This window comes from Zerene cesonia, chromosome 7 (genome assembly GCF_012273895.1).
Source record: "Zerene cesonia ecotype Mississippi chromosome 7, Zerene_cesonia_1.1, whole genome shotgun sequence".
Lineage (NCBI taxonomy): Eukaryota > Metazoa > Arthropoda > Insecta > Lepidoptera > Pieridae > Zerene > Zerene cesonia.
This window is the reverse complement of record NC_052108.1, coordinates 8,632,682-8,650,313: the sequence shown is the minus strand read 5'-3', so window position 1 is coordinate 8,650,313 and position 17,632 is coordinate 8,632,682. Positions and strand designations below refer to the sequence as shown.

Below are 17,632 nucleotides of genomic sequence, written 5' to 3'. Positions count from 1 at the left end.
ACCAGTTCTTAATAAGTGTACAAAGTTTGAATGAAATCGGTTCGCGGGAAGTGGGAGAAAAACGGGTGTGAGTTACAACATACAAGTGAAGCTAATAAAAGCGTGTTAAAAATACGAATCATCGATCTACTAGCGAAATGTATTAACATTTAGAAACAAATTAGATTAGTCCACAATTCCCATGATTACCATAAAATGTAGTATCGAGCGTAATCTAATTTCCATGTAAACATTTTAACTGGAGCCATGCGCGAATAGTTTTCTATAATTATACTCAATTACCCGTCTGGTACCAGTCCATCTTGAGTAAGAATACGTCATTCCTTAGAGGCGTTTGTGACGATGTTCGTTCGCGGAAAATCTAAATAGATCATACTTAAGTAGCTTTATTACAAGATCTTGTTTGTTTTATATGTGGGAATTAGTTGAGCGTTGGTTAACTAAAGGGAAACTATACTCACTTTTAGGTGTAGTTAAGACTAATCGTTCCTAGTCCTAACAAATATCATAAACTAGCGGTCCGCCCTGGCATCGCCCGTGGTATATACTTAAAAGATAGTTTATATTACTTCAATTCCGATAAATGACTACCCGGGCGGTGCCGGGGCGTGCAGCTAGTTAATATAAGAATATAAAGCACAAAAAACGCATAGTTATCTAGACTACCTCACCATACATAAATATTTATCTCCAAGCACGTCTAATTGAATATTTCCAAACCTTAAAAAATATAGCGTCGAATATAAATATGGATTACTTAAAATCAAGCGATTCCAGCACCAAGCCTGATTTCCACCTTCATCATATTATTTATCACCGTACCCGATTATAATTTGTTATATAAAATTTATGTTAAAAAGGATTAAGAAGATCTTGTTATAAACCGATCCTAATCGATTGCATCCATAAAACGCATGTAATTTTATTCGATTCGTTCATGTTTAGATCATCAATACCGTTTTAAAATTAGGTATTTTATTGAATGTCTACAGTTTTACGGTAGTTTTAGTTATAGTTTCTTTAGATTGTTTGAACCGAATTAAAGGTTTCGTAAGGTATTATAATTATGTGGTGAATGTAAGACTGTATTTTTCAATGTAGTTACAGGAAAAATTCATTGTGTCGTTTCTTTTGTATTGAAAACTTAAATCTTAATATTTATAACTCACAGGTGACTGATTGATGTAGTGATCTATCAACGCATAGCCCAAACCACTGGACGGATCGGGCTGAAATTTGGCATGCAGATAGTTACGACGTAAGCATCCGTTAAGAAAGGATTTTGATAAGTTCTACCCCCAAAGATGTATAATAGGGGGTGAAAGTTATAACCATGAAGAATTTATTAAGACCGTGCGGGCGAAGTGTGGGCAACAGCTAGTCAACTATAAACCTTCTTTACGCTTACCATTGCCATCGCTTTTTAATGAGAAGCGATAAATGGTAAATATGGAAAAATATTAAGGAGAATTGAAGGACACAGTCAGCTACTTTAAAGATGAAATAATCAATTTGTTGTGTATATCACTATCGCTTAAGATATTTTGCCTTTCAAATGTTAATAGGTTTTCTTCGTACGTAATGCGTATGTTGTCTATTATAGATGTAAACATGCGCCATTTGTAAATACGTGAGACAATTTCTTATTTCTTTGTCTCATAAGGTCTGAAATTTTCTATAGTTTAAAAAACAAATTAATTTAAATAAAAGCTCCCTATTGGGCGCAGATATTCGTGAACAATATAATACAGTGATTAATAAGGCGAACCTTTTCTATTACCGTTATATTATTGTCGTTTTAACAGATAGTAACCTGCATCAAATAATTATGTACACAAATATTTATCTAAATAAACGTATTCCACAACTTTCCCATCAATAAGCGAATATATAGTAAAATCTAAATATAAGGTATATTCATAAATATTGAATAAAGCTACACGTATAGATGTAAAGAGTCCCTTCATATGCAAAACAGGAAAAGCAAGGGCCAGAGAGAGATGCCTTTACCGTCACTCGCCGCACCATAGCCAACGACTTGTTAATTCTTTGTACTATTTATTGAGAGCGGAAAGTTAACACTCAACTATTGACTGCAATGTTATGTACAATGCATGTTGAATTTAAATACGCATTCAGTAATTGTTTGTGAATTCGCGCGAGTTATTCATACGTATTTAAAACGAAAATTTGTGGGTTGGCCTCCAGTAAAATGCATTATGTTTATTATACGGTTTTTTATAGATTTTTTTTCTGACTAGGAATAAAAAGACTATTCTAATGTAGAACTAGTCAAACCAAAATTATATGTATAAGTACAGATTACTATCCAAATTAAATTCATAGTAGGTAGGTCAATTCAGTCAGAATAAGGTTACTTACTTACAAAATAATACAGCCTAAAATTAACTCTTTATTCCTACCAATGCAATCTTTGAATTTTCAAAAAGAATTTAAACTCAAAAAGATGCAATATTTACTGCAAGGTAAAAGCATACAATATCACCACCTACATTATAGTCCCCCGAATTTAAGATCATTGTCACCAACACAAAATACTCCCGTATATGGTATCCTTTAACCCTCGATATCAGCTCTCCATCCCCGATATGTCATAAAGATAACAACTCCATAATAAATCACAATCAATAACAATTACGATACAATCAACAATGCTAAACGCAAACGCATAAGTATTACTTAATTAAACCGAAAAGGGCAATAATCTGATAAAATTATTGAAATTGCAACCCAAATTTTTGGACTTTGATATATCATTCATGCACTCATTCAAGATGGCCGACTCGATTAAGCTGGGACAATTTATAAATGCGTCTTTGACAGTTTAAATTGATCCTTGAACAAATTTAGCATGTACTTAAATGGACTCGAATATGGATATAAAATGTAAGTAAAAAATGTTACTTGCTTTTTTCGGATCGGCATAAATTCAACGGTATTTATTTTAACAGATATAGCCGTGCTAATTTAGATAATGTTATCGGGTACTATGAAGTTTTGGGTTGAATCTTTCGCTTTATCTTATAATGTTACATTTTATATTGCGCCTTAAAGTTATGTTTAAGAATCTTTATTGACATCAAGATTTTTTATTACGTGTCTCGTATACGTTTAAAAAGATGTGCTGTATTATTTTATTTAAGGTTGAGAAATATGAGGTTAAATTAGTCGTAATTGTTGTTTGTGATTAAATCTATGTGAATTAGTTAAACAATTCATATTTTCTAGTTTAAAAATAACAGATTTGAGTATTGTATGATATTTGTAGAATAATGAGTAGATTATCAAACGCTTCTTAAAAATAATTTGAAGTAGGTATATAAAATCAACTCATACTATGTATTGTATATACTCCTACTATGTATTATAAAAGAAATGGTTCACTTAATGAGCCATTTCTTTAGATAAGTACATTTCCTTACCTACATCTTGTCAGGAAATCCGACAATACTATTTCATAGGAATTATTTTAGCTTCAGTTAAAACAACTAATAGAATAAATACAAAAGAATATGTCACAAACAGTTTTGAATCGGCCGTCCACCAAATTTACCGGTAATTGATTCACGAGTTACAAACCAGGCCCGGAATCCATTACAGGGTTGTCGGATCTGACAAGCCTGTTGAAGTCTGGGGTCTGCGATGCTTGTCGGAGTGTAAACGATACGTCAACAGTCGACACGGAGAACGGTGATTTGTTTGTTAATTTTTCATTCGGCGATTGCGGTGTTGATGCTTTCATATTTATATAATACTAGCTGCGCCCCGCGGTTTCACCCGCGTTAGTCCGTATCCCGTAAGAATATCGGGATAAAAAGTACCTATATGTTACTCCAGTTGTCCAGCTGTCTACGTACCAAATTTTATTGCAACCGGTTCAGTAGTTTTTGCGTGAAAGAGAAACAAACACACACACATCCTTACAAACTTTCGCATTTATAATATTAGTAGTAGGATGAATGCACCTATATACATATCAAAATCGAATTATAATAAGTCAAATTTCATTATATTTAAGATGTCTGTAAAGACGTAAAGATTATTTGGCTCTCTGTTAATGGACCACACGAAATCGAGTTGTATTTATGTAGAACTAGCTGCGCCCCGCGGTTTCAACCGCGTAAGTATACTCATAGATACGTAGCAAGATACTCGTAGGAATATTGGGATAAAAAGTTGCCTATATGTTATTCCAGTTGTCCAGTTGTTTAGGTACCAAATTTATTGCAATCGGTTCAGTAGTTTTTGTGTGAAAGAGCAACAAACACACAACATCCTTACAAACTTTCCCATTTATAATATTAGTAGGATAGTAGGATAGGATATGAGTTTGATAACAGACCCATAGACATAATATAAATATAGACTGCATCTACTCTAATTCATTACATCATGTCGTATAAACGACTACAAATAAAACATACTAATTCATTGAAACGATGTGTGCTCAATTCTTAAATAAGTGACCTTAAAATTTAAGACTACAATTGTTACATAAAATAAATCGTTAAGCAGAACGCGAGATTCGGTTGTGCTAACAGAGAGTAGTCACGCTACATCAAGCCTTGGTCAACAGCATGTTATTATCTTGCATTTATTTAATTTTTAACGTGTTCTCGACGAATGGGGAAATTGCTACACTAAATACACATTGTTTGCACGCAACGCTAACTGAATTGTGTTCAAGTTTTGATTTTTGTGTTGATGAAATGTTGTTTCCGAGAAATGCTTTTTACATTGTTGAATATTTTTATAAACATGTCGGATTTAACGTTCTATATTGAGGTAATTGAGGACGCGTTCAAAGCTGATAGGTAAAGAAATTCATACAATTGCGCGAACTGGATGTTTTTAGCGAGAACTTTTTATACAAATTATTTATTCGCATTAGCAAACTTTTTTGTTGATTTCTTTTCGGATTTTTGTTATATTTCCGTGAATATTTTCCCATTGTTTTTGAATATGTTATATAAACTTACCTATAGTATTTTAAGGGGCAAAACTATGTATGTACCAGTAGAACATTGATCCACCGATACTATTGTAGGTATAGGTAACCACTGAGTGCTATAGGCTATATAATATGTATGCCTCCGGAGAAGTTGGGGCGGACAGCTAGTGAGTAATAATGCACCAATTGCATAATGTAAACTGTAGGAGTCTAGTTTGTAGTATACCTAGAATATCTCTGCGTCATTTATCATAACAATTATGTGACGATCCAAATGGTAATGCGTAACACTATCAAATCAAAATGTCTTAGTTCCATACTTGGTAAAATGCTTTTAACTAAGTGTAACCCGCGGCGTCACTTGTGTGGTAGGTACCCGGATAATAAGTAGCCTAAAACCTAATCCAGACAATAATCTATCACTTGACGAATTTTCATATAAATACGATGAGCTGTTTTTGTGTGTGAGTGATAAACATCATGGCATTATATTGTGAAAATGGAAAAATGTGCGATGAAAACATAAAAAAATTAATTATAATTATACATATATTTTTACTTTATTTTCATTAACATTTCTCATTAAACTGTCTTAACATTAATTAATCGATGAATAAATAATTTTTAAATTCATTTAAATAACTTTAATTTCGGCACGAACTGGGCCAACTCGCAATGCAGAAGTAGGTACCACACCGTCACAGGAAACCGACGTGAAATAGCAAGTTACTGAGTTTCTTATGGAGAGCGGAGGAGCTGAAGGCCCGATTCCTTTTACCATTTTACACCTGCTTTACAGTCGTCAATCCTTTCCTTATACTTTACTCTCTTAAAAGCCGGCAGCACATTTGCAGAGGCACTGCCTCTGCGAATGATCATGAGCAGTGGTGATCGCTTACCATCAGGCGAACTATCAGCTCAGTTGCCCACTCTGACATAAGAAATAAGCTAGACTACAAATAGTAACGTTCATTGCACTGCATCAATTAGATCGACATTTTGTTTACCAACAAAAAATATAAGAAAATCTATAAATTGTTCAGTATGTTACAAAAAATGTCGGCACCCCTTCGCCAATTGCACCTTATTAACTAGAAGAAACAGGCATTTTAAATGATATTACTTCGCTTGAATTCTCTTTAGATAGATGTTTTTTAACTTCCCTTCCGTAAGTACATACTAACATTAATGCTTAGTAAATCTTATATTCAATATTACTTATATTATAGCAATTAAACGGTGATACGATAATCATCATGATCATCATCTTCATCAGTCCATAAAAGTTCCTACTGCTGGGACACGGGCCTCCTATGAGGGCTCAGACCATCCACCACGCTGGCCAAGTGCGGGTTGGCAGATGTCGTCGTATTTTTGATTCTTGGACATAAAGCTAAATCCTCACCTTGTTTTATTTTTATTTTTACTATTTTGCCTCAAAGCTACAAACCTATTGCAATAACCTCACTTATTGAGCTAAATCTTTTGAATACAACCAATGAATCAGACGATATATCCACGCGTGTACATTAACTCAAACGTCAAAGCCATTTTTAAGTTATGTAAATAAGTCATGCAAGGTACTCCAGTTTGAACTGAATCAATAAACACTTGGAAACTTAATTTTCGGCTGACGTACAGTACCACTTCAGTAACTCGTGCGCAAATAACAATATTTTTATATTCGTGTTGTTACAAATTCAATGTTGATGGAACAGTTATGGAAATGACTGTGTTAGCTACACAGTCATGTTGTTAATTGGTATTTTGGGGCATTCTTATTAAATCCCTATTTATATGATGAATGTAAAAGTAGCTCTGTACCTTGTTGACGTGTACACCACTGAACTGATTTGGCTGATGTTTGAGATGACAAAGAACATACATAGTTTTTTGTCCTTATTAGTCCATCGGGATTGAGAATTGTGTGGAAAAGTCCTGGGACTATATATTTTTCCTTTAACGACAGTTGAATTAAATGATAAAATAATTAACTTCACAATAATATTCAAATGAAACTTATTCTAATTATAAAAAAACCGAACTTCATTCAAATTATCAGAACTAGACCAAATTTAAGTCAGACCACAAGGGAACTATCACTCAAATAAATAAAAGAATCATCAAAATCGATTCACCCGTTGAAAGATCTAAGGTAACGAACAGAAAAAAAATACCTGACATATTCCAATTAATAAATATTCAAACTAGTTGAATTGAAAACTCAATTTTGAGTTTGACATGAAGAACCACTTGTATGCCTCGTGCCTAAATATTATTCCAACATTGATGCGATTACTGTATGTAGAAGATGAATTTTAGTGTTACGTTTGTGTAAAGAAATAAGTAGCCATATTTTTATTTAATACAATTATTTTCAACTAGCTGTGCCCCGCGGTTTCACCCGCGTAAGTCCGTATCCCGTAGGAATATCGGAATAAAAAGTTGCCTATATATTATTCCAGTTATCCAGCTGTCTACGTACCAAATTTCATGGCAAATGGTTCAGTAGTTTTTACGTGAAAGAGTAACAAACATCCATACATCTATACTTACAAACTTTCGCATTTATAATATTAATAGGATGAAATGTTACAAATAAGTAAATAGCAATTTCCACAATATCAAAAAAGTCTTTACTAAATACGTTTTGTTCTTTTTTTTTTTAATTTTAATTTTTAATCTGTTATAATTATGTTATCTGTTACAGATGAATCAGCAGTGCAAAGTGTGCGGGGAGCCGGCAGCCGGTTTTCATTTTGGCGCGTTCACTTGTGAAGGATGCAAGGTAATTTGTTTTTTTTTCTATTTTTCTTTTTATTTGACAATAGAGCAGCGCTTGAACATAATCACAGGCTGGTAAGAAAACATGTGTCTTTAGATCGTTGGACTTATAGCCACTTGTTCACTTGAAGACCCTCAGATATTAAATAACATAGAATAATGTATTATAGGAACAACACATTTTTATTTGTATGAAAGCTCCTGCTCTACAGGATTTGAAGATAGAAGATTATGATTTTTTGTAATATAACTAGACTGTAATCCAGCTTTCGATGTGCTGAAAAAAAGGCAAATTGATTTCTGAATGATTTGATAAATGATATGGACATGATTGTTTTATTATCTACGTGATCATTATTATCTGTTTTAGATTTATGTAAACACACGGTCATATTATAATATTCTAAAACCCAAGCCATTATTATTCTGAATTATGACTGTTTTAAAAAATCAAACAAAAATAATTACCCGCTGAATCTGCGAACTTTGTAACGCCATATCACATATTATGGCGGTATATTATACTTATTTTTCCCTGAACTATTGTGAAAATGAAAAATTTTGAAAGAATAGAAAAATAATCTATCACGAGGCGGGAGTCGAACCCGTGTGTTTTTGCCAAACATAGCAACGCCTACCCTCTCGTCTACCCGTGATCCCGCCACAGTAATCGAATTTCTTCTACTCTTTCAGTTTTATGTGCCTAAGGGACACGCCTTGTGATCAAATTTTTTATAATCTTTGGAAATTTCTCACTTCAATGCTGTAAATTAAAAAAAAGCATATATGAAACAACATATAATTAATGTATCAAAGCTAATGTTATCAAAATCGGCTCCGCTGTTTTCCAGCTTTAGCGAGACTAACGAACAAGAATTAATTACACATATTATGTGTTTTTCGGAGTTAACCGGCATAGTAATAAACAGATAAGTAACGGATAAACCGTTTTACACCAATCTTACTTGTAGTGACAATTTACAAACGCCCTGACTGACGTGTGAATGGCACCACCTTAACATTTGATGGTTTGGAATAAATCACTTTACATAGATTGCTTGGAGCGATTGCGTGTCTATCAGTGAGCGCTTTAAATAAACGGCGATGTATGTTAAACAATTTAAATTGTCGTATTGTTTAATGTTGTGTGACTATAAATTTGGGACGTACCTACTGTGATTATTGATCTTGGTTGTAATAATTCAATATAAACTCAAACTCAAACATTTATTCATTCAACTAGACTTCGTATAGAAGCACTTTTGAATCGTCATTATTACAGAGTTATAATTATATAAAGTAATAACATTTACCACCGGTTCGGAAGGCAGTATAGTATGCAGAAGAAATACATATATCCGAAAAATGTTATTAAATCGTTTCATAATATAAGAAAATCACTTATACACATTACAGTTACATATAATTATCTTTAACACATCCAATAATTAAATCATTTATTGATTTTAAAGCTTATGCATACATATCACTTTTAGACCTCAAAATAGGATATCCTGTATTTTGGGCCTAACCTTCCTTTATGATTACTTTAAGCAATAACTTACCATAGAGCTGCTGCTGCTATATAAAAAACGCAAAAGAGGACGACCAATCACTCGATGGAGTAATGACATCAAAAATCATGCTGGTGCTCTGTGGACTAGATTAGTAAAAAATAGAAATGATTGGAAAAAATTAGAGGAGGCTTTTACCGCGAAAAGCTTTAGTATATTTAATTACATGCTGTACTAATAAACTAACAAAATATTATAGAAAAGAGATTTAATAATAGATTTTGTCAATACTAACCATACTAACAACCATAATAAAATTATAATTAGATATAAGTAAGGAATAAATAAAGGATTTATTATTATAGCTACTGCTGAAGCTGAAGAGTTTGATTGAACGCATTAATCTCCGGAAGTACTGGTCCGATTTGAAAAATTCAGTGATGGATAGCCCATTATATGTATCATATTGAGGAAGAATATAGGCTATATATGTAGCAGGGGCGAAGCCGGAGCGGACCGCTAGTAATATATATATAAAGTCCCGTCTCCCCTAGTGGGGTAAGGAGCAGATGATATAGATGACGGTCAATATACAGGTCAAATATACAGAAAAACGATATTTTGTAAAAAAAGAATTCACTATCCTGAGATTAAGCCTTCTTTACCTATTCGTCTTATACATGTCGCCGTAAAACTGTAAAAATTGGATTATAATCTAACTCGCAAGATGGTAACTTATCGAAAAATTGCGATCCGTAACATACACTCGCCGAGGCATTACTTTTAGTCAGAATAAAAGGCAAATATGTTTCAGTTATATAATATACTGATACCTTAGTTTTAACAAATGTCCGTCAGGTGCTGGTTTCAAGTCTAGGGAGCCTGCATTTCTATATAGTTTTTAAATAAACCAAACCCATGATATCGAATACCCATTCGACAATTTAACGATTTCACATCACATCTTATAGTATCAATGAAACATAATGCATTAAATTGTAAACAAAGCTTTACGGATTGAAATAATTATCTGACAGATTATAAACTTGCCACAGTCTATCCCACGAAATTGTAATTTAATACTGTTACAATTAAACTGTGGCATCCACAACACTATGACATGCAAAAGCACCTTAATGATATATCACTAAGGCATATTTTACAATTAACGCAGAAACTATTTGTGTACTTCTATTTATAGGATATAATTAGCTTTCCTCTTTTTATCATTTATTCTAATTAAAGTTAGCAACTGGTATAAAATAAACGAGGAGACTTAATTACAAATACGCATAGAAATTAATGCGATCACTATACACATACAAATTGTAACTGTCAAATATGCAAGTGGTCGAAACAGGTGCTCTTATTTGGTACTCGATTTTCCATCGCGCATTCCTTTAGAGGCATTTAAATTGCGCAATTAAATAATTCGACATTGTTTTTTAGCTCGTACTTAATACTTTATCAGATATGGAAAGGGTTCCGTAGATACTATCATTGCAATTAAAGTAACAGCGAATAAATTCTCGTAAAGGTTATGAAATAAACAATTTTTGTTTTTTTTTTGAGAATGGATATCAAACAGTTTTGTTAATTACCAAATGATAATAAACACTATGTAAATAATATTAAAGTGCAATTTTATATTACTACTACACTAGCTGCGCCCCGTGGTTTCACCCGCGTAAATCCGTTTCCTAAGTAAATCCGTAAGAATATCGGAATAAAAATTGCCTATATGTTATTCCAGTTGTCCAGCTGTCTACGTACCAAATTTTATTGCAATCGGTCAGTAGTTTTTGCGTGAAAGAGCAACAAACACACACATTTCCTCACAAACTTTCGTGTTTATGATATTAGTAGGATTTAACGAAGGGGTTTATTATCTAAGACAACGTCGTAGGTGGTTTTAAAATGTTAAATGGAAGAGAGAATAAAAAGAGATTCATCATTTCATAAAAAGTAAACACTTCATAATGTGTTCGTAAAAAGTTATCTGAATAGTTAACTAGAACCACTTCAAAGAGTTACTTTTTTCTCGAATAGCACACGCAAGTAAGCGTTGATCTGACCATAAAATTATCAATGAGCAGATGCGATGAAATGTTTATTGTATTAATAAGAAATGAAATGTCATAAATAACGCAACTGTTATATACGTGGGAACATGTGAAATCATAGCAACTATAATATAATTGCGCGCGCAACTGATCTAAATTATCGTATTTGTTATTATTGCTATCGGTATAGTAATGTATGATTAACGACGTGTGGCGTGGACGGGTTACGTGTTGCAATGGGAATAGCAAGTGTCAGTGTCATGTCCGTGCTTTAATGTCTATGGTATGTTGTAAAGTAAACATTTTAGTGTATGTATCAATTAATGTTTTAATACTTTTAAGTTTATTTAATTTTCTTAATCCTATTTGAGTGATATGATAATTTTATTCATTCCTAAGTTCATGTCTTGGCTTTCTTTATTTGTATTGTTACTTATATTAAAAGAAAATTGAGAAGTTAAAGATGTTTAAACCAAAATAATCTTTCAAACGTATTTTCAATCAGCACACGCGAACCGTGTTCTATCGCGGTCCAGTAAAATCCCAATAATCCAATCAATTACAGACGTGCGAGACAAAAAGCATCGCACATATCGATATATAATAAACGAACAATTTGTCGCCGGAGCACCGCAAGCAATTTGCTACCCCGAATCAATTTGCCAGGTTTTTGTCGTGGAATAATGCAGCTCGATTCAATTTTCTGTTAAGTGCGCTGCCGCACCGCCTCCTGCGTTGTTTTGCTGTAACGGAACTGCATCGTTCAATCGTACCGACTCGCGACCGCTTTTTATGGGCACTGAATTAAAAATATGGAGGTGTTTTATAACCTGTTGGGGGCTTAGGTCTTGACACTAAAGATTCTCTCGGTGGCTTTTTGTTTGCGCTATGACTGCTGCGCTATGTTGTGTTGTGATCGATTGCTGAGCGTAAATAGGTCTGTTGTGTTCTCGCGTTTAGATCTGGTTTGGATTATTATTGAAATATATGGAATATTTAGTCTAGATCCAAATTTTTGGTCTAGATTATAGTTGCAAGTTGCCTGCAGCTTCACCCGCTAATTATAAATATTTTTTTATGGTACAAACTTCCATCCCCCTTCGTGTATATAAAAGCATGCCTCCAAAATAAATTGTTATTTCTATCATTCCTTTGTTTCTTTCTTTCATTATTTATCTATCTTTACATAAATAATGAAAGAAAGAAATAATAATAATAATAAAAATCATCTTTATTTAGTTCTCACAACACTAGTCCATAACAAAAACTTAAAAATACAAAAAAAGAAAGAAAGGAAACTCCAGTAGTTTAGGCTGTGCGTTGATAGATCATAGTATTATCTTTGAATTTTCTCTAAAAGTCAAGACTAAAACAGCTATGAATAGCTCTAAAAAGCTTTCTAAGTATCTAGGTCTAAACAAATCATAGGCATTGTTCTCATTTCGTTACCATTTGTGTGTAACAAATTATTATTTATGATTCACATGTATGTATAGTACTGAAATTAATATATGTAAATCCACAATTTCTAAGATAAATTGTTACATAAACTTACAGATAATAAATTATAAATAATAATGTCACAGTTCACTATGATAAATGTACCTTCTTATATTTGGTGTACAATAATTATTACACTATTAGTCAAGAATCGATTGTAATAAATGTTAACTTTCACATTTTGATGACACGTAATCATTGCGTAAACTCTATTATTAGTTATTTCTGGAAATAAATATTGTATTTTTTATATTGACGGTATAATGATGCATATAATTGTCTTTTTACGCATTGGACTTGTTTTCCATATTATATATCCATACTACATTACTTTTATATTTAGCCTAAATTGTTTTATATTAATAACATAATATAATATCTATTTTATATAAATAACAGAACGCACCTGTGCTATTTCTGCTTCCATTATAGCGTTGTAGTAATGGCTGACGTGAGTAGTAGTCACAAATGTTGCATTTAAGACATTATAAAACAAAGTTTTAAAGAAATAATTGTTACTAACAAAATGCGTTATTAATGGAATAAATAAATTAAATAAAAATTATTTAATCTATTAATTTAGTCAGTTATCTGTCTATGATCTGTAATATTATATGAACCTACATTTTTGAGAAAGACCTATAAAATAATTAAGTTATTATTAATATAAAAATAACGTAATACCCAATACATATTATACTAATATTATAAAATGGAACTTTTTATGTCTGTAACGTTATCACGAAAAAATCTTTCACCATTAGAACGCTGCTACTTCGCTGAGTGATATAGGCTAGATATGTACCACGGGCGAAGACGGGACAAACAGCTAGTTAACAACAATAGTACCATGTATATAAACAAATGATGCATACTATAACTCACAACGTTGAATGAATGACGTCATAATTATATCGTAAATAAACTTATTCAATATATTACCAACGAACAAAACGCCAAACAGTCTGTCCCAACGATTTATTATCAAACGAATATCTAATTAGATATTTAACATAAAAAACTATTTATTTAAATTAAAACAAACGCCTCGCGAGTGGGCGGATTGTTCTATCCAAACTAATTTATAATAGGCTATTGGGTACGTAACGAAAAAAATAATTAATATTCAAATGTCTGTCATTTGCATAGTAATTTGAACGCTTTCTTTAGTATTTGCAGTTTTATTGATTCGTTTGTAACGTTTAAACCGACTTCACGAAAAGGAGGAGGTTCTCAAATCGCCTGAATTTTTTCTTTTGTTCGTTACCTCGTAACATTTTACTGGGTGAACCGATTTTGATTATTCTTTTTTTAATGAAAGTCCCATTTACATTTAGTCTGACATTGTGAAGGCGGTATTAGCTTTTTGTTAAAAATAATTATAATTATGGTAAATGTTAAAACTGTCTAATGACGATTCAAAAGTGCTTCTATAAGAAGTTTAATTAAATAAATAAATGTCTGAGTTTGAGTTTGAAGTGAAATAATATAAATGGTTGTTATGCTGTTATGTTGCTGTTGTGTTGCACAAAAACGGATGAATGGTTTTGAATGGTTGGGTTCGAAAGAACGATACTCCAACCAATTTGAAATTAATTTGAAATGAATCTTTAGCACCAGTATTAAAGAATGTGAGATTGAATCAAATGACATATTTCAACTCTTATTTAATTAACCTTCCTTTTGAACCACTCTTTCTATTAAAAAAATCCCATCGAAATCCGTTGCATAATTTTAAAGATTATGTATGCTTAATACATAGGAACAGAGAAAGTGACTTTGTTTTATACTATGTAGTGATATTATTTAACGCGAAGTTTCGGGTTTCGAAATAATATAACAAATAAACTGTGTTTAAAATCCGCGAAAAGGTCTGTAATTTCTAAATATATACCACTCGAGTTAAATCAAACAAGAAAACACCGCGTGAAACTAGTTCTACACAATATTTGCTCTAGAAATTCCAAAGCTTTTACACTTTTATTACACGATATTCGTCTTCGCAATAAAATAGACTTGAATGTTACATATTTAGAATCTTAAGTGGACCATATAAATAATTCATTTGTTAATTATACACGAGTCACGGTATGAGAAAGACCACGGGGGGTCTTGTATCACAGTACTTTTTGACAAATTGGGTAACTTATAGATTTTTATAATAAATTGGACTCTAAACGATGTTGCACAACGCTGAGAATAGCGAAGCCTTGAAAGTGAGATCAAAGGTTCAAGGTTGGAGTGGTGTTTTTTTCATTATTATCTATTTGTTCATTAGACTATCATAATATAAAGCGTTTACTTTATTAAGACTTGTTGTTTGTCTTTAACTGTTGAAATGTTGTATTTTCTTGTATTTGGTTTTATGTGAGTATTAAACATAGAAATTAAAGATCTTTGGTGCATTTTACATGCGATTTATTTATTATATTAGTTGACAATGTATTGAAAATAACAACCCTAACTTTTATGTTTTACTGTATTGTAATATTATGGAACCGATCGCCTCCTTGGTACAGTGGTTAACGCGTGAGCGTAGAACCGAGATGTCCTGGGTTCAATTTCCGATGGGGACGACAAAAAAAAAGTCTTGGTCTGGCAGGACACAGAAGGCTGATCACCTACTTGTCCCTAAAGAAAATCGATCAGTGAAACAGATGTACATCATCTACCCCATACCCCACTAGGGGACACAGGAATTCACTACTAATATTATGGAAGATATGACATAAACACAGTTTATGTACATGTCGAAGAATCAAAAGTTCGATCTGCCAACAAGCACTTGGCCAGCTTGGTGAATGGCCTGAACCCTCATAGGAGGCTCGTGAACTTGCAGTGGAAACAAATGTGGTCTGATGATGTTGTTAGGTTTACCGTTTAATAAAAGGCCAATATGGTTAACAATGTTATCGGACTAGTAACAAAACATGAACCGTCTTTAAATTACGAGCTCGACCAAATTTAAATAGGAACACACGGAAGGCCTCCTTCAAATATAAAAAGAAACATTATATTTGCTTCACCCAGTAAAAAGTTATGAGGTGAGAAACATAAAAAAAAACAGTTGAATTGAGAACCTGCTTCCTTTTTTTTAACTGTTGCAAATATAAAAAACATCGTTACATACATAATAATATAAATATGTACCAATAATCTTGGCATAAAGACATTAAAATTCGTATAAGTATGAATGGACAACAAAAGCTCATTTGAGGTTCACATGAAAAGCTTAATAAGATTTATCAAAGCTTAAAGCAACGTATAAGTAGGACGAAATACTATTAAAATCGATTTATTTTCCATATCAACGGCTGTACTGATTCTGGTGAATTTTAACAAAGATAACGAGTAGTGAAATAATAAAAAGATAAAAAACAGTGATTGAATAGAATAAAAGGAAGATTGCTGCGTAATAACTTAAAGCAAATATTAAGTGAAGATTACTCAATACATCATATTGCTAAATAATTAAGCATCACGTCAAATAAAATGACACACGGACAGCTACTAGATTTCTTATCATCAGGTAGAAATCAATAATTGTGTTATTCAAATAGAGTTTTTGATCTCTATCATCATTTGATTCGACCTTCATGTGTATAAGATGCATTCATTTTATTGTTATTTCATAAATAAAGTGGTAAAGTTTATGTGGGAGTCGAGCACGTTTCGACACGATTTGGGCGAACCTTTCGATTCGAACGGTGAATGGATGAGAGGCCCGTTTCCTTTTCACCACCCTTCCCACCTTTCCAGTAGTCAATCCATTCCTTATCCCTAAAGGCGAGAAGTGCATTCGCAGGGACACATCAGGCGAACCACCAAATCAGTTGCCCGCTTATGACATAAAAAAGTGAGCCAAATATTTACAATTTTTTATTATTTGTTTGGGATAGGTATTTGTATGTAATGTATTAATCTTTTAATTCTTTTGGTATTAAAAAATATAATCTATAAGAGTCAAGCACGCTGCGGTACGAATTGGGCAAACTAGCACCCGGATAGGAACAGAAGATAGGCATGGAATAGTAGTATATTTACTTTACATTAGTAGTATATTACGTTCGGTGAGTGGGGAAGCCATCCTGTCTTTCATTGATAGCAATCCTTCCCAAATGTTTTACATGTTAGCCATCGATAATTATGTTCTAAAAAAATAGTCACCGACAACCATAGGAGGAAGGCACCGATCAAGATTCCAAACTGTGATCAAATGAAGACGATTTCCTATTCGTTAAAAACTCATGAAAGTATCAAGTAAAAAACAGTCAAATTTCCATCTTCGCTTTAGAAAACGTCATTTAAAAATAAGCTTAAAGCTGACTAAAATACACAGAAATATTAATCAAGAACTTAAACCAACAGACAGGCATAAGTTTCTAAAACAATAAGATATTATTTCAATACAATATATTCTAGTATTAAGAAAATCATAAATCACAATATTAATATATTGAGTTAAGCCACGCCTCTACGAGAAAAATATTATTTCAGACGTAAACGCCCACGGATTACCATATGAATCAAATTGATCATAAATAAACGAATATTTTATAACACGGTATCTTATTATTATATGTGAGGAAAGAACTTTTATTTTTTATAAAGAAAAAAAACAATTGAATAGCACGTGTAGTAAGTAAGCCAATATCTTATTCAGACTATATGACCATAACAAGCTTCTTTCCCTATATTTTGTTTTTCCTTTTTGGAAATAGATTAAGATACACGTAGTTATTTATAAAATCTATGGAAACCAACCATAAAAAGATGTAGTATAGAAAACTAAAAAACAC

General features: G+C 32.4%; 1 protein-coding gene across 1 annotated transcript in view; it reads left to right on the top strand.

Moving 5' to 3' along the window:
• LOC119828268 (protein embryonic gonad-like) overlaps nt 1-17,632 on the top strand; it is a 93,247-nt gene that overhangs the window by 39,933 nt on the left and 35,682 nt on the right. The window contains exon 2 of the mRNA XM_038350382.1: nt 7,683-7,760. Within this exon, the coding sequence (XP_038206310.1) occupies nt 7,683-7,760 (78 nt within the window). The remainder of the gene's footprint in view (nt 1-7,682; nt 7,761-17,632) is intronic.